Here is a 27,987-nt window from a genome sequence, read left to right as displayed (position 1 = left end):
AGCCATGTTCACGCACTCTCAGACGAAGTCTTCTCCACTCTGAGATTCCAACATCACGCTGCCTCCCCTGACTCTGCCTCTCTATCCCCTCTCTCAACTTCTCTCCAGAGCCCTATCTTCTGATGAACGACATAATTTGCTTAATGTCTGTCTCCTTCCACCAAAATTTAAGTGTCACAAGGACAGGAGGTTTGTGGGTTTTATTCACTGCCACATTCTCAGCACCTACATAAATACTAAGGCTCATTGTGAGGTGCTCAGTAAATATTTGTTAAATTAGTAAATGAATGCTAGGAAACAATAGGTTGCAACAAGTGAATGGGATTGAGAGTAAGAAACAATCACCTTTTAAATGTATGTTGTATTAATATTTGTTGATTGATTCAATGAAGGAAAAAAAGAAAGCCAAACAAAGAAAAGAAGTAACTATGCTGACTTTGTACTTAGCAACTTAGGCATCAGAATTAAGTTTTCAATGTGCATAGTCTTTTACAAAGCCTCCTTCAGCTCTGAGAAATATCGGAATCCTTGGAGAAAATTTTTAGACAAGCTGAGTGCAAAGACTAGACTGTGAGTGCTAAAAGTTAATAATTATCATAAACATGTTAAGAACATCCTCAAAGCCATCTTTCTACTACAAACCCTCAGCCTGGTCTGCTGGCTGATTTTGTTAATTGAGCTGAAGTTCAGGGAGCAGGCTACTCTGACCAGAGGGCACCACAGTGTCGATTTCTCTACCCTACTTAGGGGCTTCGGCTATAATTTATTTTATTTTGTGGCTGCAGATAAGTGCTGCTATCAAGAGCGACACATTTCCTACACATAACAATTGGATGTCAACTATGGTTGAAGTACAATTTTAAGTGGCCTTACGGTTTTTGATAATACTGCTGTTCCTACCTTGCCGGTATTATTAGATGCCATTCTACCTACCAGTGTGTATAACAAACTATAATGAGACACAAGGAGGAAAATTTAAATCCCAGAAGTAAACCTGCTTCTAATACAAAATACTGTCTTAACTGTTTACTACATTTTTATAACATGGGAACTGCTGCCACCTGCTGTTGATGCTTATGACCCCATCATTTTGGTGGGATATCCAAAATTCCTGCCAAAAATTGAAAATTCCCTTCCAAAGCAGACAACCACATAAATTGCTTTATGATTATCATATATGATTAACTATAATTTTCTCTTAATAACAACAAAAAATTAGTTATTAATGTCTAATGTAAACTAGAACCCTCTACTACTAAAAAATGACCTTGCTGTCAGTGCTATAGGTCTGAGAATATGGCTGCCAAGTCTTTTCTCCTTTATTCTTCTCAACAGTAAAAGATATGTACTTTAAATTTAAAAAATTTCACTTAAAAAAAAATACATGGTGGGGCGGCCAGATGGCTCAGTTGGTTAGAGCACGGGCCTTTATCAACAAGGTTACCAGTTCAATTCCCACATGGGATGGTAGGCTGCGCCCCCTGCAACTAAAGATTAAAAACGGTGACTGGACCTGGAGCTGAGCTGCGTCCTCCACAACCAGATTGAAGGACAACGACTTAGAGCTGATGGGCCCTGGAGAAATACTGTTCCCCAATATTCCCCAATAAAAAATTTAAAAATTTTTTAAAAAATAAAAATAAATGGGACAAGATGCATCTAAATTGATAAATGCAGGCCCTTAAGTAGTTCAATCACAATGTTAAAAAGTCACAAAACCTCTATTTTGACTTAAAAAACAACAATTTGACTTGGAGCTGAGCTGCGCCCCCCACAACTAGATTCAAAAACAATGACCTGACATCCTGGAAAAACACACTGTTCCCCAATATTCCCCAATTAAAAAATTATCATTTCTAGACTCAATCCTATACAAAATCAAGAGACACGGCCTCTTCAATCTAGTTTTGGGTGGGATGAATTGGCAGTCTGCAAAAGGACCCTCTGCTTTCTCATTCCCACCAAAAGGATCCGTGAGGTTCATGTCGATTTACGGTAAATCTCAGACCACTTGTAAAAAAGGCCTTCATGAAATTAAGCTAGGTACAAAACTCTGATATACCAACCTTCAATAAACTCATTTATTTCTAGGGCATTTTAAGGTTACCCTAATCTTTCATTTTACCCAAAGACAAAAGTACTCTACCCAAAACTTCACCATCTTAAAATTAACTCATAACTCATGCCTCCAAAATAAGAGTGAACAAGCCAGGTGAACAAATAGCAGCAACTCTGCTCTGATGTTAATTTTAAAATTATTTTTATTTTTAAGATTAAGCATCCTCATTGACAATTCAGAAACAGTCCTTGCTGACTCTTTGGATACACACACATAAAATAGTTAAAAATGATTCCCCAATTTTCAAGGACACGGTAGGAAAAAAACATGTTCACAACTGCAGCTGAATTCTTCTGTTCTTTTTTTCAGAAAAAAATCTTTTGCTACCAAGCCACTCACCAAACCAAAAGGAAAGACAACTTTTCAGAAAGCCAATAAAACCCAGAAAGAGGGATCTAGGCAAGTCAAAATTATCCCCCAAAACAGCGCTGTTGCAAAACAGGGTGGGAAGTCAATTTCTCAGAGCTCATTAGAGAAGACCTTTACAAAGAGTTCAGAAAGTTAGGACTAAACTACAGTGGTATGGAGTTCAAAAAGCAGATAATTAAAGAAAGTTCAGCTTGGGAGTATATCAGGCTTTCTCCTATTCCAGCAGAGGAAGTAAAAATGTGAGCTGCTGGAGTTAATATTAAAATTGTCCTTACCAATGGAAGGTTGGGTGAGGGCAAAAGGAGAAAGGCAGCAAAAGACAAGTTGTTTTGAATCTATGCTCTACTGCCCAGGAAAGCCGAACAGGGCTGAAATTCTTCTGAGCCAGTATCATTAAATAATAGACCTGGCTCAAAACCAGTAGCCTATACACCACTAACAAATATCAGGTGACCCACAGTGTTTGTGGTATTAAAAAATATTTCTAAAACTAGCTATAACTTTCCATTCTGAAAGCAGTAGACCAAAATGACACTGGGCCTTCCAATCACTTAAAAAGGGCTCCCTCCAAAGGGAACTAACTTAGCAGAAATTCAGGTTGGAAGGAATGTAACATGGAGTAAATGAGACAGGCTCTCAGTACAATTTTAATAAGGCTTATACCCATTCCAGTTGTAAAGAATAGTAGTTCTGAGGGGACTCCCACAGAATGTCTTAGAGTGATGCTTCTCAGAGATAAAAAGGGTCTGTAAGTTGAACTCTTGACCCCTCTTCTTACCTAAAGTTTGGGGAAAATAAATAATTTTTAACTATTCAGAGCTTTGGGTACATAGTAATAGTTAATATTCTCTAGTTTTCATTTTCTGAACCTTTGGCTTATAATTTTTTCTCAATTATGTTACATTGAAAAATGTATGAGTGTGCCTTAATCAGTAGTACCACATGAAAATAAAAACCTTCTTTCGTATCTTCCACAGTATCAGAATGAACGAATGGTACCCTAAATATCCTGCAGTTACTTTGTATACTCAACAAAAGATTAGGGCAAACCATTTCACTTCCACATCTTCAGCAGGAGGTAACTTAGTCTTCAACCTCATCTTCCCAAATATCTCCATTAACATCCACAGCATGGAACAACCTGGAAACATATAAGGTACAATTTTATACAGCTGGAAGAAACCGAATATAATTTCTTTCTCTCAAAAATACTTTCTGCTCTCTTCTGATAACATCTTCATCTTTTCCTCGCCTTTAACCTTCCACTGAGGAGAACTGAAATATAGATCCTTTGAACAAATCGCCCTAACGCTTGTAGCCCTTTTAGGATCCAGACAAACACTGTAGGGTCGAGGATAAATAATAATGGAACATGGATAACACAAAACTGATACTCAACATACAACGTGTGGAATAAGCCAAGATTGGGCAAGTCAGGCCATCTAGAAGCTGAACTCTTTCAAAACATTATAACTCTATTACATGCTAATCGTTCCATTCTGTCTTCCCAGTCCTTCTACTCTCCATTCATAAAATGTTTTATAGTTGCCAACTTGTCTTTCTTCCCTTATGTTACCTAAAATGTACACAATTTTCAAACTAGATTTCCAGTGGTTTGTGGGCAAAGCTTGTTTCTTCAAATTCCCTTACAGTTTGATAACACCAATGATGGCAGGTACTATAGAGATGCCTATTAACAAAGATCATCACCTGATGCTGAAATTGGAGCTGGTGGAGAACAGGATATTTACATTGTGCCAAGAAATCACCCCACAGATCACTTACTAATAGCAAAAAAGAAAAAGTACCTTTACAGTGGAGCAAATGAGAAAACTGAGCATCGTACTACATAGTGGGACAGCCTGACATCATGGACATGACGTGATACAATATGAAGCACACATCACCCCTCAGGAAGTATTCTTGTCAAAATGTTACTCTACATCTAGTCAAACTACAGTCTAGACCTAACTTTCAGGTTACAGGAAATAAAGAGGATAGAGAAACAAGCTAAAAGGCACCATGAAGAAATAAAACTCTAGAAGATAAGATGTTCTCACACAGGACAACTGGCCTGGACTCTTCAAAAAGTCAATGCTCCCCTCAACACATACCAAAAAAAAAGGTGGGCAAAACTTTTTATATTAAGAGACTACAGAGACAAAACCAAATAAAATGACTGAACTCAATTAGATCCCGGTTTAATAAAACAGCTTTAGAATATATTTTTAGGGATAATTGGGATGTTTTAAATATGTTTATTAGAGGGGTGGCCAGTTAGCTCAGTTGGTTATAGCACGGTGCTAATAACACCAAGGTTGCCGGTTCGATCCCCGCATGGGCCACTGTGAGCTGTGCCCTCCTTAAATAAATAAATAAATAAATAAATAAAATGTTTATTAGATGACAATATACATTATCACTAAATTTTTTAAAGTATTGTATGTAGAAGAATTTTTTTATTTTAGGAGATACATGTGGAAGCATTTAGAAATGAAGTATCATATCTTCAACTCAGGGTCAAGTAGTTCAGCAAAATAGTTAGAGAACAAATATGGCAATATATCAAATGTTAATTTTGGTGGAAGGTATCTTACTATTCATATTCCTATCCTTTCCTTTTTTTTTTTTTAAATTTATTGGGGTGACAATTGTTAGTGAAATTACATAGATTTCAGGTGTACAATTCTGTATTACATCATCTATAAATCCCATTGTGTGTTCATCACCCAGAGTCAGTTCTCCTTCATATTCCTATCCTTTCAACTTTTCTGTCTGTTTGAAAATTTTCATTATAAAAAGTTGAAGAGGATAAAAAAATAAAATTTCCAAACAGTGTATTTTCCTCATAAAACTCATTTTCAAGGCAATAACGTAAAAATTCATATATATAGGAAAATATTAAAGAGAATTCTCTAATACATGAAGCACTTAAGTCAAAAACACTGGATCTATGGTCTGCAAATCAAGTGCCCAAAACTGCTTAGCCTGGGGAATTCTGTGTATACGTACCGGTTAAAACACGGGGAAGCAGGATCAGTGAAATGTCTATAAGGGTTTGCTCTCGACAGAGAACCCATGCAAATCCAGCAGAAATACTGCATACAGCCAGTACATGTCATCTTGTTACATCCATCTAATTTCTGGTGGGAAGGATACAAAGGGAAACACATCAGGGCTGTAAAAGCAAGAGAAACGCATATGCCAAAAAGATTCAATACAACCTTCTCGTAGTCTCCCTCTTCTCATACAGGGCTGATATATATAGGTAACACACTGATAACTATTGAATGCTTACCCTTTTGTATTACAGATAAAACACAGAAAATACTTAGCATGTATTCCTACAACTACTTAACAAGTTCTCTTCTGATAAACTGTAGGTGCAAACCAAACATATAAGTGTTAGATTAATATTGTTAGATTGTTAGATTAATATTCCAATGTCTGGACTTAATGTGTGTGATTTTAAACTTTTTACCTAAATCTAATTAAACATTTGGAATCAAGTTCTCCACTCTGTCCTCTAATGTGTCTTTTGGAGCAAAAATTAATACAAGACCCGATATATTTTATATTATATTATATTACATTATATTATATTATATCCGGTCTTATAGTAAAATAAGACTGGATCTTATATTAATTTTTGCTCCAAAAGACGCATTAGAGCTGATTGTCTAGCTAGGTCTTATTTTTGGGGAAACACAGTAGGTATATATGTATAGGGAAAAACATAGTACTTATAGGATTTAGTATTATCTGCAGTTTCAGGCATTTACTGGGGGTCTTGGAACATATTTCCCACAGATAAGGGGGCCAGGCTACTGTAATGGATTAGAGCAGTAGGATCAAATACAAAGATATATTTTAATTTTAACACACACTAAGTTTTTGTCAAGAAGCAATAGCTTTATCTGTCCATTTTGGCCCAGATTAGTAGGAAAATGTCCCTATTTCCTAAGAATATACTTGTTAAGCAGGTATGTTAAATTCCAGGATAAATAGTGTAAGGCTTGATTTTTTAAATTTTTTAAATTACATCAATGAGTTAAGAGTTGATTGTAGCTCTAGTATGGCCTCTCCTAATCCATTCAATTTTGAGGTAGATACAACATGAAGACAATTGTCACCGTATGAAAACACTTTGAAAAAGGAAGTCTACATACATTTAAGGTCGATAACAATATCAAGTAGTGAATTTGCACCTTCCAAGTAAGAAAGTTTAAGAAATACCAAAATGTGGTTTCTTAGTCATGAAACTAATAGGGTTCTTGCAAATCTGTTTACCTCTATGGGAGTCCCACAACACGGGCAGCTCTTTGAATTCTTTTCTAGCCACTCCTTACTTTCCATCTCTTCCAGTGCCTTCTGAATCACCCTCTTACCATACCTCTGTTCCAAAAATCTTTTATTGGCCTCATCTGCTTGCAGGTACTCGTTTCGTAAGTCTATTAATTTCTCTAGAAAGTGAAATGGAAAAGTAACTTGTATACAATTTTGCTATAGTAATTAAAAACCATTAAAAATGGCCATAACATTTGACTACTCAATAATGCTACCCCTGGGACTTTATCATAAGGAACTAATCCAAAGTAAATTATATGCAAGGAAATGCCTATAACAATGGCAAACAAATTAAATGTCCAAGGGAATAACTATGTGTGAAAGAGCCATTTAATGACATAATAGTCAGTTATTAAAAACTTATAATTAGGATGGCTACAACTCAATTAAAATATTCATTATAGACTCCAGAAAAAAGCATATTTAGGTTATAACTAGGTAAAAGTTAGACACGCACAAGTGACTAAGAACAAAAAGGAATCTTCCAACTAGAAAAGTTGGACCAGCTAACAGTGGTAGAACAATAAACAGGTTATCTTTTATCTTTGATTTTGACTTAATGTTGATATGTCTGTGCGACTAGTAGTATAGAGTCAAAGACTGACTTATCTAAAATACGCAAAGATTGAAGCAGACACTGATTTTCCACTAGGTCAGCATCATTCACCATTTGAAAATAACAAGGCCTACCAAGTAAACGAAAAGTACCTTTCGCTAAAGGGCAAAGACTAACTGTTTAATTTGGTATATCAAAAAAAAAAGTCAGTGTATAAAATCTACCACCCCGAGGTACTGAAAAGTTCCTCCTGCCAACTTTTCCCTTTGATACTCTATCTGGTTTCTATTTATCACCTAAATGGAATAGGCAGCCATTCCCAAAGGCTTTACTTATAGGCAAATATAAGTAGCTTTTGTCCATAAAGCTACAAGCTTTACTTACAGCTTTTGTTCACCATCCTATTACCTTAATTTTTCAACATGACTAATTAAATGCTTCTCTCAATAATGCTCTGGTTATTTTATTAGTTTACTTTCCTCATATTTAGAACTGTCTCCTTTTTTATGCAGTGAACATCTTCTGGCACAGAATATTATCTGCACTCTTTTCTTTCACCTGAATCCTTTCTCTGCGTTGTGCATTCCCATTGCTCCATCACCTCTGCTTAGATGTAGCAGACATGTATCTTTTTATCTTGTCATTTTTATCCTTTTAATAATCAAAAACATTTTTGTGTTCCTAGATATCTTAAGGACAAAGATTATTTCTCTAATGCTCTTAAAATAATTAAATTGCAAGTACTTCATATATTTTACATGATAATATGTAATATACCTAAAAATATAAAGAAAAAGATGCCAAATTTTGCTGAAGCCCCCAAGCCTACCTTCAATTTTTCTTCCTCAAATGATGTGAAACACCTGAAATGTACATTAGCTTCTCAATACTAAGGCTACAAAAATCTAAAAAATGGCCTATACCATGCTGTAGTGAGTTCTCCATCGCACCTGCGTGGACCCACTACAAGCCTCTGCTCTAGGCAAGTGGAAGTATCACTCATTCTCCTCTCAGGGTACTTCGTTGGAGATAAGGATACTCTGTTAACAGTAGCAATCAGTAACTATAATACTAATGACATTAATACTTAACATTTTACATGTAGTAGCCCATTGTTCTCAAACTATCTGTGGTGAAGGACTAGTTTTTCTTCCCCACTCTGTCAAGGACAATCAAATGAATTATTAGGGGGGTGGCGGTTAGCTCAGTTGGTTAGAGCATGGTGCTAATAACACCAAGATAGCCAGTTCGATCCCCACAGGGGCCACTGTGAGCTGTGCCCTCCTTAAAAAATAAATAAAAGCTCAAATGAATTATTAGAAAAATGAAAGAAACAAGACAAAAAATAAGCCTAAATTTTTATTAGATCTGAGTGACATAAAATTACTCCATGATATCACTATAAAAGTTTCTAAGATTGACTCTCAATTTCTGTATTTATCTTGTCACAGACCAGTGTAACAACTATAAACCTCAGGAAGCACTACAATAGATCATTTCATCTTTACAGTAACCCTAGGAAGTAGATAATATCGTCATCCCTGTTAATTTGAGAAAGTCACCAAGGTCCAGTTAAATTGATGTCAAGGGCCTGATTTCTCTATCCTTATCTAGATCAAAAAAGGCAAACAGGTTTCAATTCTTGTGCCTCCTTCAATAGAGGGTGGCTTTCGGAAGTGCTGTGCGGTTGAAGATTCTGAGGGCTCCCTGGGCTCAATGAGAAAGCACTCGATGACTGATCAGACATGTGCCACGGAAACAAAAGTGACAGCTATGCATTTGCCAACCAGGATCTAACGATTTCATGTTCAAAGATAAAAATTACCTTGCCATTTCTTACCTGGAATATTCTCCCCTGATATCTGCATGGCTTGTGTCTTTACTTCCTTCAAGTCTTTACTCAAATCACTTTGTCAGTGAGGCCTCCCCCACTTTCCCAAAGTAAAATCCCAGCCCCCTTCCCCTTCAAAATATTTCATATCCTGTCCCTGCTTTATTTTATTTTCTCCTCAGCACTTACCACCATGCAATATTCTTATTTATTTTGCTGGCCTGTCTCCTCCATTAGAATGTAAGTTTCATGAGGGCATTTGGTCACTACTATATCCACAGAAGCTAGGACAGTAATTGACACAAAAATCTGTTGAATGAACACTTCCAAATTGGAAAACTGAAGCAATAAATGGGGTTTTCTGTTTTGTTTTTAGTAGGGGGACGGGAACTGAATTCACAGTTACAACTTACCTGCTGTCACCTTACATGGAGACACGCCGTGGTAGGTCAGTCTGCACAAGGTACAGAAGGCAAAATTGCAGCTAGAACAAATGCCCATGGTGCAGCCAGGCTCCTGCATCACAGGCAACTGGCAGCACGGACGGGGACAGTACACCACATCTGCCATCAAGTCCAAGGTGGACTGGAGAAGTAGCCGGTCATAGCGAGCAAATAACTCGGCTTCCACTAACTCTTTGACCTGGAGGAAAACATTTTAAAACACAGGTTTGATGATTTCCCAACCAGTTCTCATCCCAAGGAGATCCTTGGAACGCTGATACAACCCAGACGCACATAAATTAAACCCCTCTATCTCACTTCAAAATCAAACCAAGTATGGCAAGTCTGTATCTTGAGTGAGATGGTGGTTACATGGGTCTACGCATTTGTCAAAACTAAGCCAACTGTACACTTTAAATAGGTACATTTATGCCTTAATAAAGTTGATTTTTTAAAAAATCACACTAAGTAGGCTGTCCTTATGTTAAAATCTGTAAATGATTCAGTTAATCATTCCAAGGGCTATCCCTTTCAGATCCCAGCCTCAGACAAAGACAGACTAGTGATTCTCCAAGGCTGATGGCATCCTAGTAAATATACAAAGCAAATCACCAGAATTATTTTATACTTTTTCAACATTCATCCCTGCTGAGGACTGCCCATTCCAAGGCCAGCCAAAGAAGCCTTTACATTTCCTTAAACAGTAAAGACCACAGTATTCTTGATGGACTCAGGGAAACAACTTGTGGGCTTGCTCCAGGGCCTCAGACTGCCCTAATGAGCCCCATCAAGGAAGTTCCTGAGAGGATGTCTCCCTCTGTGAAAGAGAATTAGGACACAGCTGTCAGCAGAATAAAGAGTTACCTGACCAGGAGTGGCTACCGAAGGGCACTTGGGTTCTGGGCAGTTGAGGCATTGAACTTGGCCATCTCTGATCTGGATTTCAAAGTAGTCCTTCAGACAGGCTTTGCAGTACACATGCCTGCACTCCAAAAAGTACATGCATTCACTACCCAGCTTCTCACAGAAACAAATATTGCACAGGAACAATTTACTATTAAAACATTTTATCTGCTGAGCTTGATCAAAGTCCAAGATTTCCTGGATCAGACTTGACAATGATTCTACATCCTGCACAGCTCTCTCATCCACAACGTCTTCTTGGCCTACATCAGATCCAGCAGCTCCTCCAAAATCTAGCTCTGTGTTGGCAGAGGCTTGTGCCGTCCTTCTCTGCACTTTTTTCTGAGAACCCATCTTGAGCTCAAAAGGAGAGACAATATTCAGGTACCCTAGGGTCTCTTCCTTAAGAAACTGCATCCAGGCAAAGAGGACCACACTGCCACGGTGTTCTTCCCACAGGTTGTCTAAGTGCTTGCAGAGAGCAGACAGCTAGGAAAAAACACATGAGGATACCCATGAGTTTGGGAAGATCGTGATGCTGTCAACTCCTGATTTCCCTTGAAATCTTTTTAACTTGTAAGTTAGGCTCTCAGTTTCTTACATGATTTTTTTACTGCTGATAAATTGTGCTGCAAAACAGCACCAATATTCTTATCGGAGCACTTCTTAAACGATTCAGCCACATGAGCCGCAGTAGAACACAAAGTCAGAAGCTAAAAGAAATCCCAGGAAAACAAGAGAAATGGGGTGACTTCACAAAATGTAGAATTAGGTTTACCACATGCTGCGGAATGGATGGGTTTTCGTTCATTAATTGTTCTTTGTGTTAGTTTTGCTATATACCTCATATGGGAGAAAGAGATCTGGTTCTAAAATGAACTATTTCTACTCCTTTGGAGTCCTAGCCCTGTAGGTACCCTGAAATAATGGTTAGAAAGAGGACAGTTTAAAGTACCATCCAAGTTTTAAAATTAATTCTAACTTTCAGTCCTATCAAAAAGCCAACTCATGTAACAAGAATCTGATCTGATCTCAGAGTCCTTGTTATTCAGATTTACAAACTGGTTTTAACTGAGCAATCTGGGCTTACACCAGATCCTGGTTAATGGAGGCAAACTGATATTGAACCTGGACATGATAAGCCCTCAACATGGTCTGGCTGCCTGCCATAGGGGAAGTTCACACTTTTGAAGCTAAGCAACCAAAGTTTAGACTATTTCAACTTTTCCTCCTTAAAAGTAGTCTATTCAATTTGAATGACAAATATAAGAGGATTTTCCATTAGAAATGTGAAATATCTGTAAGTAGAGCTCAGGAGTTATAATTAGCTTTTCTTTTTAGGTAAACATCAGAAAATCAGTCTTCCAGATGCAAACCAATTTTGCAAATTTATACTATAAGTGAATAAGAACCACATTTTCTGTTCCTTGCTACTCACTCAGCCTATACAGGCATGAACTTAAACACTTATTGACCAGTTCAAGATTGGACAACTAATGCTTTTCCACATTTGCATGAATGTGCTTACAAGATCAACCACACTTTTGAGAAACCTGCTGAAAATGGAATAAACATTAAAGGGAAGCTCTGAGTCCTGTTAGAGCCACCAAGTCCAATGAAGAAGCCATTCTCTTCCATCCTCCTTTCTTCTCCAGCCCCTTCTCAAAAGAGTCATCTGGGATGCACACAAATGTTAGGAAGGGGAGATAGAAAGAGGAAAAGAGCAGGAGAGAGACTGGGTATGCATATATGTTAGAGGAGGAATAATGGAAAATACAAGAAAACTAACAGTTCCCTTCTATTTACCAAGCCTAATTCAGTGAAAGATAGGTCCATGTGTCAACTTCACAATCAACAGGTACAATTCTTAATGCCAAGGAATCAGGGCTCAGCAACAAACAAGAATTGAACCAAGAAGGAGAATAAGAGACCAGTTAAAATGTTCGATATGCACAAAAATGTATTTGATAGAGGATCCCACTGTAGTTTTAGCTGCATAACCTAAAATAAAGAACAACTCTTCCCCACACCCCCAAAAGCCAGCATTAAGAACATGCTATTTGGCTGGAATCGGAAACCACAACCGCACACCCAATTAATCTGTCCTTGTGTTGTACGTGTGTGTATGCACACATGAATGGATGTAAAGGATCAAGAGCTCTCTTGAGAAATGGGGCTATAAATATCTAAATAATTCAATCAACTATCAGTGATCTAAATGTCAAACAGCCTTGATATTCCTGGGCAAATAATCCACTATCTTGAATGGATTGCCTCTGGCAGAGCTTTTAGAATGTAACGTAATAATCCTTTTTATTCTACATGTATTATCTTTTTAAGTTTCATTTTGTTTTTAAACCTCAATTTTAAACTCATTTTATAAAAGCACTCTCATCTAAAAGATAAGACTGTTGGGGCAGCAGAGGGAGGAAGGGGATTGAAAATTACATGATCAAAAAGAAAAAAAACTGACAAGCTGTTCTTTAGTCAATAACTCTGACAGGTTTTGTCTTAATAAACATCAGCCTATCAATCTTCATCATGACTACTAGAAAAGTAGCTACTATTGATCCGTTATCTAACCCAGAACACTTTATATTAGCTTCAAGTCATATTTATGTCTCAATCAAGAGTTGAGGTTGTTACTAGAAAAGGATATATAACCCATAGGAAATATCGGTTCATAATATAAGGTCTCAAGCCTTCATGAGATATCTACAAGAATCATACACATTTCTATTTGTGAGACCATCTTTGTGAGACCAGTCAGCAGTTATATGTTATTAATATACAGATCTTTAAGAATAAAAGCACTTATTTTTACTAAGGACATTTGTTTATTCTAACTACCTTACTTCTATTTTAGTCCTCCAATTAGAATTAAATCTTTCATTTAAGGACTGGATAAGAAACTAAGGAAAAAAAAGAGTAATACCAACATCTAAGGAAAATGAGGAGGACCTTACAGTCTCCATCACAACACAGATAAAATGGGAAAATATCAAGACAAGAAACAATATACTTGATTAAAAATTATTCCCACTGCAATTCATAATGATTCATCATTTTAATTACTGCCATTCCTTTCTCAAACACCAAACATTTTCAATTCATTAACATTAGGATTCATGAAGGCAAGGGAAAAAAATTACAAAATCAAAGCCATTTGTTCTTCATGCACTGAATTCAAGATCAAGGTTTTCTTCCATTAAAGATGATTTTTTTAAGTTTCTAAAAATGGATAGGAGAAATTAAGTTTCGGGTCTAACCTGAGTTGGTGACAGCCATTTGCCACTAAGTGTGAATGAAGGTGGGGAAGAGGATGGATAATCTGGTGGCAGTTCAAAGTTCAGCACAAGTGGAGGCAGAAAGCAAATGGTGTATTCAAAGCCACTATTCTGGAGACACTCATTTGAATTGCCTGAACCAAAAACAAAGATTAGAAAGGATCAGTTGGTCAACACTTGAGTGAGTGTCCATTACTGCTGAGCAGTGCTCAAGCGAGATTTAATGCTTAGCTGAGGGGATAAAATCCCTCCCCCAAAGCACTTCCTAGTATCTAATTTTAACTTCATAACCGCCACCTTAAAAAAAAGTCTTGTAAACCCTCGAAAAAATCTAAGCACCATGAAATTTATAACGAAGATACACAACTTATTCTTGTATACACTTTTGAGTACAATTCCTAACATGAATGAGCAAGTAATACACAATGTTTGGTTGTTATTTTACAGTAGATGATTAAAGACACAATCTAGAGAAAAGGACATTTATTTCTATCAAAGACCTACTTAGATCAGCATGTACCAACTACCCATGCATCATAGTTGGGAGCATTTGTGCCAACACAATGATTTCAGGATTCAGGGGCAAGATACAGCACACAACACTCTCACAATCAAAGTTTCATTTTAAATGATCACACTTAACTTTCTTTTCTCAGTGCCTTTATGGTAGAAACATTCAAGAAAGTGTGCATCAAAATCTTCTGCAAATGTTTGTATCAAAAGCAGCCTTTTTGTTTTTTTTTTCTGAAGAAGCAAAGGGTAACTAACAACAGAGTAACAACACATACCACTTATTTATGGTAGCTTAAAAGATTCTGGAAACCAAACAGTATTAACAAACACCATACTTTAAAGGTTCCTAAGAGTTCTCACATACATGATTTCATTTTCTCTTTTATTATCCCTATTTAACAGTCAATGACTCACGGCTGATAAACTGCTAGTTAGAATATTAGGATACACGGAATATGCAGGACAATATCCAAAATTCAGTGGTCAAAAGGTGAAATCAACCTGAAAAACCTGAAAACTGTTTACCTCCCAGTCCAATTTTCACTTAAAACAGAAACACGTATTAAATCTGTAATAATACCATCTATCATTAATGCCTATAAACATAAGGTGATAATTTAGGTTTCACTAAGAAATTGAGAATTATCATTATTTAGGAAAAAAATCTGTTTAAGAGAATATTATTAACTAACCGCTCACAAATATCTTGAAATTTTGTGGCAAGTCCAGATAGATCCTGGTTTCTCCACCTTGGACAGACTCTGCTTTTCTAAATTCATCTCCATCATAAATACTCGCCAGGGCCAGCAATTCATCTTCCTGAGCTTCTCGGTCTTCTGACGACATTTAATTTTCTGAGGATCTGAAGACAATCATTCAAATCAGTTAAGAATAGAAAAAAGGCACAGAGTTTGGAAAAGTCGAGCGGCACCAAGAAAAACAAAGTTCCTCACAAACAAGTGCAAAGGATTAATCAATACTCTCACTTTACTGTTAAACTAAAAAAGTGACAGGCATGTCTAATATTTTAGTACCTTTGCAACAGTAACAGTCTTTTCTTCAAAAAGAATGGTTATGGGGCTTCTGATTGTTGTAGGTATGACTGATTTAGGGGGAAAAAGCATAATTAAAAAAATTTTTGTTTTGACCGGACAAATTACAAATTACTTGACTTGTCCACTAAATCTAGCAGTGCCCACAAAAGGAGTCAAAATATATTTGATATACTTTTTAAAAATAAACGAATTTTTTAAATCCACAGGAATCTGTAGATCAGGTTTTCTTATCCTCAGCATGACTGACATTGTTGAACAAATAATTCTTTGTTGTGGGAGGCTGTCCTGTGCATTATAGGAGGTGTAATGTCATCCCTGGCTTCAACTCATTACATGCCAATAGCATCCCTTTCCCTCAAGAGTTGCAACAATCAAAAATATCCCCCGACGTGGCCAAATGTCCCTGGGGGGGAGGCAGGGCCAAAAATGTTTCCAATTGAGAACACCCTGTTCTAGAGAATGTTACAGGAACAGATACTATATAAGAGAACTAGATAACTGAGGAAGCAGCAAAATAACATTAACAGTTTGAAATGATACCAGGATTTTGTCAAATCAATTTTAAGATTTATCATTATTTTAGGTAATACAAATGTGCTATAATTAAAGTGTGAATCAATGCCTTTTAATCACAGCAAGTGAAAGTTGCATCACAATTCCAGATAATTTCAATGTGGAAAAAATACATAATGAGAATCTATGAAAATTATTTATTGGACAGTAATTACAATTGCAAAATTCTCCTTCTTAACTGGAATATTTTTTTTTAATTGAAGTGTACAAAAATGAAAAGTTAGGACACAGTTTTTCATGTTACAAAAGGTGACACTACAAAATTTAGACACATTCATAAAATTATTCCACTTTCAAAAAAAAATATTTTTTTTCCAGATGATAATGGTCCTGCTTAAGCTGCATCCATACCTAAGATACAGTGACATGTTCTATTTGAGGTCAGTTAGTACCTGTTAACAACCAGAAGAACAGAATATAAACACTGCAGTCTATTTCAGTTCCGAATCTGGAATTCATGCAAATCCCATTTATTCTCCCAACGATGGAGATGAGACTGCTGAAGCTGGATAAGAGGCCAAGATGTGGAATTCATACTAGATATACTATAGAAATCCTGCCATCTGCAGAAAGAAATACAAGATGGTGTTAGGACCCTCTCCAAATTTAAATTCTGAATTTCTATGATCACCTCTTAAGTCAAACACATTCTAACACAGTCCTAATCTACAGCAGCATACCGTGTTTCCCGCAAAATAAGACCTCACTGGAAAATAAGCCCTAGCATGATTTTTCAGGATGACATCCCTTGAACATAAGCCCTAATGCGTCTTTGGGAGCAAATCTTAATATAAGACCCGGTCTTATTTCGGAGAAACACGGTATTACTCTCCTAGGACAGCCTAACTGAGCCATGTGATTAAAGAGCTATTTGCAATGAGAGGTCTTCTTATCTGACTCTCTTCAGCCCTGGGAGGAGCTGAGGAGGAACATCAAAGTCATGGGAGGACAGCACACCCCACCCCATGACAAACACCTTCCTGAGTTTTTGTTTCTCCTTTCCTCTTCTGTTGCTTCTATTCCTTCATTTCCTATCCCTTTCCAGTTTTTCCTCTCTCCAGCTAATGAATTAATCCTGCCAGGGACACTCCATACTAGGTTAACTTAAGTATGATAGCAGAATATTACAACACAAAATGAAACACCAAAAGCACTCGCATGCATGCACACACATACAAACTTGTACGTTCTGTTCTACATGCTTTAGAGCCAGGCTTCTGAACTGGGTATGAGGGAGCAGAGGAAGGTGGACCATAGATAGATTATGGAGAATCCTATGAACACCCTGAAATTATATGCAAAATTATTACACGAAACGATAATTTTAAAACCGGAGTCTCAGATGTGTGACTCCCAAATAAGCTCAACATAAAATTCAGAATCGATTTACATTTACTGAGCACCTACTAGGTATTATATTAGTTTCTTTCACATGATCTTATTTAACCTTAAACAATCTTACCAGACGTAGTACCTGGTGATAATTAAGTTTTTTTGTTTCTTCCTGTTTAAACACTTATAAATGGGATGAGAAATAAATTTATGGAGTTTCTGGGTTTAGGTCAGTGTTCTCAATCTTGTCCGCACATGAGAATCACCTGAGCAATTAAACCAGGCATCAGCAGCTATCCAAGCTCTCCAGGTGACTCTAGTGTGCAGCCAGGATTAAGAAGCTCTGCTCCAAGCAGTGTTTACCCCCAACACTTCCTCATGCCCTACCCACCAGGCCCCAGCTTCCGAAGCTGCCCTGGGGGGTCCCAGTCCCTTAATTCAGGTCTGCCGACCTACATTTCCCTCTGATTCTATTCACTCGGCCTTCAAGACGTACTCCATGCAGACATTTCCAATGAGAGGTCAGGCTTGTCTTTACAAACCCACCAAACGTTTTTATTGTAACTTTCCTATAACGCTGTCACATCCCACCGTGTCTGACAGTCGTTTATGAACCGCACTTTCTCTCCTACCAGATGGCATTAGTTCCTTCAGGGCGAGAATCACGTCTTCTGCGTGTGTTTATTGTTCTCGGCCTCACACAGTGCCTTGCCTTAGACACTGGGAAAAAGGAGCAGCGCACTGGGGTGAGATGAGCGTGCTGCGGGGGGGGCCCGGAATGATGCGGTTCAGTAACTGCGCCGCCACATCCCACTAGAAGCAGGAGGGTGGGGCGGTCCTAACAGCAGCAAGCACAGCAGCTCTCACCGTGCGTGAACGCTTTACAGGCATTAACGCCCGTTAGCTTCCCACAACCCACGGAGCAAGTCCTCTCACGGTTTCAACTACACGGATGAGGAAAATGACATTGGAAGTCCCTGAGGCCCAAGGCCACCCGGCTAATATATAAACCTGGACTCACACCGCCCTGCTTCTTCACCTGTGACACAGGAACGAGAGTAAACCCCGGTGCCATCAGACAAGACACAACTGAAGTTTACTATCAGTTCGGGCAAAGCGGACGCCGCCACGCAGGTGAGGGCAGCCCCTCCCCCGCCGGGTGTCCCCGGGGCCCGGGCACGTCCTACTCGTGTTCCCCGGCCGCGCCGTGCGGACCCCAGCGCGGGGCTCGGCCCCGGCTCCGGGAGCAGCACGCCGCCGCCGGTGTCTCCACCGCTCGCCACCCGAGTGCCGAGTCGCAGTCGTGCGACTCACGTAAACGCGCGGAGGGGCGGGCAGGCCCACGTCCCGCGACCCGCCCCAGCGCTGGGACACAGAGGGCGCTGTGCCGGCGAGAGAAGGGCCGAAAGAGCACGGCCTGGAGCCTACCCTTCCTCCTCTGAGCGCGCCGGGGGTCCCAGCCGGGCCGGGCCGGGCCGAGGGTGCCCCGTCCTGGGTTGTGGGGCTACGGCCCACTGAGCAGTCCCGGCCCGGCCGCCCTTCTCTGCCTGCCGCGCCCGGAGCACGGTCACCAGCGTACCTTCCGGCCGCCCCACCGTGCCGGGTCCGAAAGTTCCGCCCTCCGCCTTAGCCCCGAGTCCCCTCACCGCCACTCGCCCGCCCGGCCTGGAGAAACCTGGCGCAACCTGCGCACCGCCTCTTCCGTCTTCGGAGCTGTCAGCTGAGCGAGGCGGATCCGGCTGCGGCGGCCCCGGCTGCGGCGGCCCCGGCGAGAGGAGAGCTCTGCGCAGCCGCGGTGTCCGCCTCGGCCCCTGGCGGCCCACCCCGGCCACAGGCGGCGCTGCAGGCGGGACCACGGTCACCTGCACCGCCGCTCGGTCAACTTAAGTGCCGTGCCTCTGGAGGAGCTGATACAAATGCACATCGGTGTTTGTATGGAGACCTCATGCCCAGGGATCTCCTTCCAATAGTTCTGGGACAGGGCCGGGGAATTAGAACTTTTACAGTCCCTAGAGGTGATCGCGAGGCAATGGTCCACCTGGGGCAGACACTCCCGCAGCCATCCCAGCCCTGCTCCCCGGATAGATTTCAGCCTCCTCTCCCTTCCTCGATCTCAAATACCTTCTCAGAAACGCGGCCCATTTTTCTCCTCCACCATGAAAGCATTCACTCATTGCTCATACTATATAACAGTAATAACGACCACAGGTACTGGGCAGTTAAGATACTTCAAGCACGGTGGTAAGTTCTTTATGTACATTGTGCCTTTTATCTTCACTATGACATTATGATTTAGGTACTATGTGTTATTCCCACTTTATAAATGAGGAATTGAAATTTAGAGTCAATAACTCACCAAAGGGCGCGTGATTATTAAAAGGCGGAGCAGGAATAAAAATTACACGTTCCCTACCTCATGCCATATACAAAAATTAACTCAAAGTGGAACAAAGACCTAAATGTAAGAGCTAAAACTATAAAACTCTTAGAAGAAAAGGTGGGAGTTAATATTTGTGAACTTGGATTAGGCAATAGTTTCTTAGACAGTCCACCAAAAGCACAAGCAACAAAAGCAAAAAACAGATAAACTAGATTCATCAAAATTAAAAACTTTTATGCTTTCATAAAACACTATCAAAAAAGTGAAAACTCAACCCATAGAAGAAAATATTTGCAAATCATATATGATAAAGGTCTAATATCCAAATATATATATATATATGTATATATATATATAATACACATAAAATTCTTACAACTTGACAATAAAAAGACAAATAACTCAATTTAAAAATGGGCAAAGGATCTGAATAGACATTTCTCAAAGAAGATATACAAATGGTCAGTAAGCACATGAAAAGATGCTCCACATCATTAGTCATCAGGAGCACTGTGCGTCTGTAAATCATAAGCACAGTGAGAAAACACGTCACGCTCACTAGGATGGCTGTAATAGAAAGACAGGTAGTAACAAGTGTTGATGAGGATGTGGAGCAATTGGAGCCCTCATACACTGCTGGTGGGAATATGAAAATGGTACAGCTGCTTTGGAAAACAGTCTGACAGTTCCTCAAAAAGTTAAACATAGAGTTACAATAAGACCCAGCAATTCTACTCCTAGGTATATACCCAAGAGAATTGAAAACATGTTTGCACCAAAACTTGCATACAAATGTCCAATTACATGCATATATATTTATTTGTAATAGTGTACACAGATGTACATCATAGCAGCAGTATTCACAATAGCAGAAAGGTAGAAACAACTCAAACGTCCATCCATGGATAAATGGATAAATAAAATCTGGTAGATCCATACAGTGTAATATTATTTAGCTATAAAAAGGAAAGGAGTACTGATACATGCTACGACATGGATGAGCCTTGAAAACATTGTGCTAAGTGAAAGAAATCAGATACAAAAAGCCACATACTGTATGATTCATTTATATAAAAATGTCCACAATAGGCAAATTCATCCAAACAGAAAGTACACTTAGTGGTTGCCAGATGCTGAGGCAGGAGGGCATGGGAAGTGACTGTTAATGGGGTGGGGTTTTTTTTGGAGGATGAAATTATTGTGAAATTAGATAGTGATGATAGTTGCACACCTTTGTGAATATACTAGAAACCACTGGGTTGTACACTTTTAAAGGGTGAATTTTATGTGAATTATATCTCAATCAAAGTGGTACAAAGCACTGTTCTCAGCACTTAAGTGGGATGCTGAAATGTTGGTTTCTGCTCCTGGGAACCATCAAACTAATGTGGCCCTAACGATTTAATAAGCTCCTGTGTCTTCATCATCTACTTCTCCTCCCAGAAAATCAGCTTGCAGAGCTAGGCCTCGAACCCAAGCCTGCAAGACTCTAAGGGTCTTAACCACCGCCACCGCCCTGGCAAGATTTGGCTTTGTGGCCAGCCACCTGTGCGGCCACACCGGATCCTGTGCTCAAAAGGGCCCTCAGTCTTCGAAGGGCCCTGCTCTTGGTCTAATGCTCTGCTATAGCCATCTCGAAATTCTCAATAATTTTCTAATAAGAGGCTCTGAATTTTGATTTTTGCATTGGGCTCCACATATGATGTTGCTGGTCCTGTACTCAGGGGAGGAGAAAAACCAAGTGAGTAAATTGGGGCACTGGAGGGGTTTACCTGGCTGCTACAGAGGGGAAACTTGAAATGCAAATAATCACTCCTAGTTTTCTGTACCGTAAATCTTGACGATCGCAGAACGGAAAACTAACTACCTCTGTAATAAATACCAAAAGCAGAAACGCACTCTTTAAAAATGCAAAGGAAGGAAGGAAGAACTTTTGAAGTCATTCACTAAAGTGATTATTCATGTTTAGCCAAAGGAAATAAAACCAAGAGCAAAACGCATGCAATCCTACCTCAGAGTGCTCAGAGGTGAGACCATGAATCCTGCCAGAGACCTCAAGGATGCAAAAAGTGAGGGGGCCCAAGAACCAGCTCGGGAAATTCTCACAAAGTTGGAGCAGGAGGTGAATTGTGACATCATGTTGTGACCTCACGTTAGAGGTCTCAGGATGGAGGGAATAGCAGAGAGAATTTCAATACAGCGTTAATAATCTGGATGAATGTTTAAAGCGGACTAAACATTTAAGAGTCCAGTTTTGAGATCAGGATTGGATAAAGAGTTTTCTAATAAATTTTGTTTTTAGACTCCATAAAAATAACAGTTTTATGTTGATGGTTTCATAAGTTTGGTTAGTCTTTTAAACTAACCATGAGCTTTCCCCATATGCCCAGCCCTCTATTGTGTTAAGTAATTTACATGCATTATTTTGTTTAAACACCCAGGACCCCAGGATTGAGGTAATTTTGTCTCCCTATTTTACAGATGAGGAAATTGAGGCACTAAGTGTTGAAGTGATTTGATCAGTGTCATACAGTGGTGACATACAGGATTAGGACCAATTCCTTATCAGTCTGACTCTCTCCTAGAGCCATAAGAGAACCAGGTTTTCACGTAAGAAATACAGATAGAACAAAATAGTTCTAGCCTTAAGAACTAAAGGGGAAAGTGCTACGGAAGTTAGGATTAGCATCTATGACATAGTGGTAGATGAAAATGAGAATATAGAGAGAGAGACCCAACTCCGGGCCCTTACCCCAGGTATACTAGATGATGGAGCCTAGGGCTAGGAGAGGATGACGTGTGCGACCTAGACCAGAGGTCAAGACCCAGGCCATTGCGTAGAGAAGCAGGAGTTAGTCACACAATATGTCTGGTACTGTTGGGGCCAGCAGGCCTTCCATGAATGTCTGTACTTGTTCCCATCCATTGCTGGCATCCAATCGGTATCCAGAGAATTTGCTGAGCTCATCTCACCTGCCCAGTGGGGACAGCCTCCTTTTCAATGGCCATCAAGGCCTCCTTTTCGAGGACACAAGCATGCCTGAAATAAGCCCTGACACAGAGGGGCAGCAGCGTGAGAGAGAAAGCCCTGCTCCAATTCTGAGAGAGGATTAGACGGTGGTAAGCCTCACCCCAGCATAGAAGTATCACTGACTTCCTGCTGGTCTTCTGCCACTGAGTATCTGCTCATCCTGTCGATCTTAAACATGTTACAATTATCACATGGAATCTGAAAAATTGGCTTTTCTTTAAAATGGGGGCTTCATCCTTTTAAAAAAAAAAACTGGGAGCTACTACACTAAAAGCATAATTATAAATGACTAACAATTGGAGTGCTACTCATGTCCCAGGCCGTGCTCTGAATACTGTGTATGGACTAAGCTAAACCTTACAGCAGCCCTATGACATAATTACCATCATCCTCATGTTAAAGCTGAGGAAACTGATCACTGAGAAAGTGACTTGCCACTGGTACACAGATGGTAAATTATGGAGCCAAGCTTTGAACCCAAGCAATTGGAGTCTTGAGCCCACATCATTAACCCCAAGGCTATGCTTAAATCCAGTTAATACTTTGCTCAAGAAAAATGGTCAGTTGGGTTTATACGGAGACATAACCAGATCACCTTTGTGACAAGCTTCCCTGGTCAGCGCAGCTCAAACAGTACCTCAGGTCATCCCAGGTGATATAAAAACAGACTCCTAAAAAGGCTTGCAGTAGCTGACAGTAGAAAGTGTTTTCTGTGCTTCTGATGGGAGTAAAATTTGATTTATAATAATAGGTACCGAATGATCATGTTTATACTTGCAACCTGGCATTTTATTATTATTCCCCTGAATAACACTGAAAAGAGTTTTGTAACCCCAAGGTAACACAGCTCTGTAAGAAGGAAAGAGGGGTGACAGGTAGCAGCAGATGCCATCATAAATCAGCGTATGGCTGCTTCTCGCGGAGCTCCAGGCTCAACTCCTGGCTGTCATAAACGTATAAAGGGAAGCCCCATGAGAATTTATGTAACGCTGGGAAGACTCATTTGCCTTCCTGCAAGAACCTTCCTGAAGCAAGGTGAGAATTAAGCCGATCAGATTTTATGTGCAGAAAGAAAACCAAACCAGTGGTTTGGAGGAAAGGAAAATGTGGGTCAACTTCAGCCACTTCCCTTGCCAAAAAAGTTGACCTTGTAAATAGAGAAGAACATGCTGAATTCCACCAGATAAATGAGTGACTGGGTGACTGAATAAATTAATAAATGAAAGTGATCCGACTTCCTCCAGAGTGGTTCTTACAGTGTGAGAACAGTTTGAACCTGGATAACCCAGAAATGCTGAATATATAACAAGGCCAATCAACACAGTCGGCTTCTGCATATTCATGCACAGATGATGCTCCCAGTCAATATGTTTGATTTTTGTGTTTACTGCTAGATGTTAAAATTCGCTGTGCAAACCACAATTCTAAAAAAAAAAAGAAAGAAAGAAAAACAAACTTGTGTTGGGAGTATAATACATTACTTCCGGATAGGACTGCCAGATAAAAATACTTATACCAAAAAAAATATGTTTATCTGATTCAAATTTAACTGGGTGCCTTGTATTTTTCTTTGCTAAATCTGGCAACCTATTTCTGGGCTAATAATTCTAAGTAGAAGAGAAGGCTGAGGACAGTATCCAGGGGCCAAGCCTACACCTGGGAGTTAGAAGCAAGTAAAACCAAAGGAGGAATCAGAGAAGCAGACAGAAGAGTCTGCAGAAATATGGAGGGAGAACCAGGTGTACACAGAGCTTCTGCTGAGCAGTAACACAGGCCCCGGGGAGTGGTGGGGTCCAGGAGGATGCTGAGTAAGAAAGGCCTGATGGCTGTAGAGTGTGGCCCTTACAAGATTGCTGGTGCTTCTAAGAAGTTCTAAGTCAGTGGTTCTCAGTGAGGTTGGGGTGGAGATGGGGGATATGTTGGAATGACCTACAGCATGTCAGAATTGAAACCTACATGCTGGCAGTAGCCCATTTCCCCTCTGGGGGTTGAAGAGAGAAACATAGCATACGTGTAACCCTTATCAATTCAGAATTTATATGGTGGCCGGCCCAGTGGCTCAGGCGGTTGGAGCTCCGTGCTCCTAACTCCGAAGGCTGCCGGTTCGATTCCCACATGGGCTAGTGTGCTCTCAACCACGAGGTTGCCTGTTCAATTCCTCGACTCCCGCAAGGGATGGTGGCCTCCACCCCCTGCAACTAAGATTGAACAGGCACTTTGAGCTGAGCTGCCACTGAGCTCCCAGATAGCTCAGTTGGGTGGAGTGCGTCCTCTCAACCACCATTGCCTGTTCAACTCCTGCAAGGAATGGTGGGCTGTGCCCCCTGCAATTAGAAACGGCAACTGGAGCTGAGCTGCACCCTCCACAACCAAGATTGAAAGGACAACAACTTGACTTGGAAAAAAAGTCCTGGAAGTATACACTGTTCCCCAGTAAAGACCTGTTCTCCTTCCCCAGTAAAATCTTTTTTTTAAAAAAGAAAGGAATTTATATGGTTCACTTTGAGGGCCATGTTGTGGTCATTAAAGCACAAAATAAATTATAAATCTTTTCTTGCATTTTTTGGAAAACCATGAAGAAAATCCCGAGTTTACAACAATTCACTTGAAAGTCCTTCTCTTCAATCTACTTCCTTGCTGTTCTCTAGCTAGCGCACCCAGCTCCACGATTTCCTCAACCATCAGCAATTCCCCTCCCCCATCAACTTTTCCTTTTGTGGCAGATCAATTAGACCTCTCTTTCCAGCAAAAGGGTCCAATCAACTTCTCCAGCCCTGTTCCAAATGGTCTGAAAGGTGAAGCTTTTTCAAAGAGGGGGAAAATGGAGCTGGCAATTATAAAATTCTCTTTGGCAGGCTGGGAAAGGGAAAAGTATGCATTTTCTTGCCCTGTCTCTGGTATTTTGAAAAACTTTCTAAGTGATTCTGATACCTGGCCCCCTTTGTGTCTTAACCCAGACACAAAGCCTTTTTATTTCTTGAAAAGTCCTATTTCTTGGCAAATTTCTTTTTGCAGAGTACATTCTTCTTTCTGTACTGGGCCCAGAAAGAAGTGCCATTGTGTGCGAGTGGACATCTGTCGTCTGTCCCTTCAGAGACCACCAAGTGCTGTGCCACCAGCAGGTGACCCTGAACATCTATCTACCTGAGTGTTCCAGTGAAGATTCCTGGCTAGCCTGGCTCTAACTTCAACAAGAATTTATTTTTTTTAAAAAAAAGGAGGTAGCCCTTAGCAGGTTTAGTCACCTTCCCAACTGAAATGACCCTGAAATGATCCCCAGCCTTGGTCATGTGACTATGGCAGCTGCTGGGCAGACTAACAGGGAACCCTGGCAGTCGCAGCCAGCCCAGCAGGACATTCACAGTGTAGGCTATGATCTTAGCCTTCCCGCTGGCCTACGAGACCCCCAAGGGTCAGAGTCCCACCCTGCTGATCTGACTCCCTCGAGGTTACTCAGGACTCTAGGCATTTTGAAAAGATCCTCTGAACCCCACCCTTCCCACTTCACCCCCCCCCAACTCCTCCCTATCGTGAAGCACCCACAGGTGAACGACTCCAAGATTGATGGTGAGCAAGACCTCCAAGTGCCAACCCCAGTTCTGCCCTTTTAAAAAATATTTCAGACTTAGGGTGTCTGTCCTCTGTGGTTTGAAACCTATTTCAGACTTCCGGTGCTCCTTCAAACCTATTTTCAAAACTTAGGGTGATGATCTGAAACTAATAAAAAAATTATTCAAGAAAAGTAGGGTGATGAAGGCTCTCTATATAATCTCAAGTGACAGCTCCATTCACCCTGTGACATGTGGCTGCCAACAATCAACTGACCCCTGCAGCCAGAAAAGACAAGGGTAAATTCTAAAGGGGACCCCATTCCCAAGAGGTAATCACCTTTAAAAAGTCTGGGGCCTTGTTTGCTGGCTTTGGATTTTTAAAGGGTTGTCTTAGCTTCATAACCCCAATGTGAATAAAACAAACAAACAACAGCAATAAAACCACCTGGGAAATCCAAATTCAAACTTTCTCATGGTCTGTAAGTCCATTTTTTGTCTCCATGGTCCCAGTCAAAGCCACACACACACACACAAACACACACACGCACACACACCATATACATACGTATATAACAATGTCATTTCAAGAATATAAATGTTAACACCCGTAAATTCATGAATTCCATCCTGTGGGCATTGGGTCACATTAGGCTTCCCATTGAGAGAAATGATTGTCATCATGTGTGGCTCCTCCCATTGCATTCTACTCAGCACAGGTCTGGGCCTGTGGCTGTTTGTGATCTTGGGACACCCACCTCCCTGCCTCTGTATCTTTTCCTCTGCCTTTGGCCACCAGATGGCATTCTGGAAACATTCTCAGCACCTTAGCACCAGAGTTTTCTGCACCAAGGCTCCTCTGCCTTCCTCCCAACTGGCCTTCCTCTCTCCCCCTTTTCTGTTCCCTTCCAATCTATTTTCCAGCGTGCATCTGGAGGGGCTTTCTGGGGGGCAAATCTGTGTGATCTGGGGCAAGTTCCCTAATCCTCTATGTTCCGCTTCTTCACCCTGATGCCATGGCTGTGAGGGTGGCACAAGACAATGTAGGCCGTTGAAGCACAGGAAGCCTTGGGAAATGAGCTTTTCTGGGCAGAAGAGGCAGAGAAAAAAGTGAAGGAACAAATGCAAGACCATTTTCACCAATTGCATGTGAGGCATAAAACGTGGCAAACAAAACAAGGTACAAGAACAGTCCCCTGCATTGAGAGGTTTCCCTGTCCCAGGCCCTGTGCCAAGCCCTTACGGGTACCATCTCATTGAATCCTTACCACAGACTCATGAGATGGATCACAGCCACACTCTAGGAAAGTGAAAAACCGAGGCCCAGAGAGGTTAAGTGCCTTGTGCAATGTCTCCAAGCTAGTGAGTGTTCTGGCTCCAGAACCACGCTGTAGGAAATGGCTCCATGCTGTGGCTTAACAGACTTCAGTAAGATTGCTGGGAAACCTCCAGGAGACGAATCTGGGGGTAAAGGACAGGATGTGGGAAAGAAAAGACAGAGGGGAAGGGAGGCGCACAACTGGGGCTTGCCTAGCAAGGTCCCTTAGCTGCCCCAGTCCTAATGACCACAGGCTTCCGGGACAAGAGGCCCTGATTGCGGTTGTCTGTGTCCCAATAGGGCACCTCCAGCCTTAAGGCCTCAGCGGCAAACTCCCATCGAGGGGAAGCTGGCCCTTGATTCCCACCACTTCAAATGCTTT

The 27,987-nt window shown here is 40.5% G+C and overlaps 2 protein-coding genes across 34 annotated transcripts in view; one reads left to right on the top strand and one right to left on the bottom strand.

Moving 5' to 3' along the window:
- Positions 1–349: 349 nt before the first annotated feature.
- Positions 350–19,158, bottom strand: RNF14 (ring finger protein 14). Of its 33 annotated transcripts, none has more exons than XM_081035064.1 (10): positions 18,908–19,035; positions 17,894–18,048; positions 16,389–16,559; positions 15,061–15,230; positions 13,838–13,989; positions 10,530–11,057; positions 9,636–9,864; positions 6,779–6,951; positions 5,501–5,631; positions 350–3,629 (listed from the first exon to the last, which is right to left on the bottom strand). In XM_081035064.1, the coding sequence occupies exons 4-10, from the start codon at positions 15,212–15,214 to the stop codon at positions 3,572–3,574; spliced, it is 1,425 nt and encodes a 474-aa protein (XP_080891190.1). In that variant the 5' UTR covers positions 15,215–15,230; positions 16,389–16,559; positions 17,894–18,048; positions 18,908–19,035; the 3' UTR covers positions 350–3,571. The 33 variants fall into 33 exon arrangements, with proteins under 33 accessions (XP_080891190.1, XP_080891191.1, XP_080891187.1 ...); XM_081035065.1 differs by having other exon boundaries at positions 18,975–19,035; XM_081035061.1 differs by having other exon boundaries at positions 18,757–18,962.
- Positions 19,159–19,320: 162 nt separating this feature from the next.
- PCDH12 (protocadherin 12) overlaps positions 19,321–27,987 on the top strand; it is a 22,508-nt gene continuing 13,841 nt past the window's right edge. Inside the window, exon 1 of the mRNA XM_081035033.1 lies at positions 19,321–19,569. The gene's annotated coding sequence lies outside the window, so the exon portion shown is untranslated. The remainder of the gene's footprint in view (positions 19,570–27,987) is intronic.

This window comes from Rhinolophus hipposideros (assembly GCF_964194185.1).
Source record: "Rhinolophus hipposideros genome assembly, chromosome: 23".
NCBI lineage: Eukaryota > Metazoa > Chordata > Mammalia > Chiroptera > Rhinolophidae > Rhinolophus > Rhinolophus hipposideros.
Note: the sequence above shows the minus strand (reverse complement) of the source record. Positions and strands in the feature narration are given on the sequence as shown.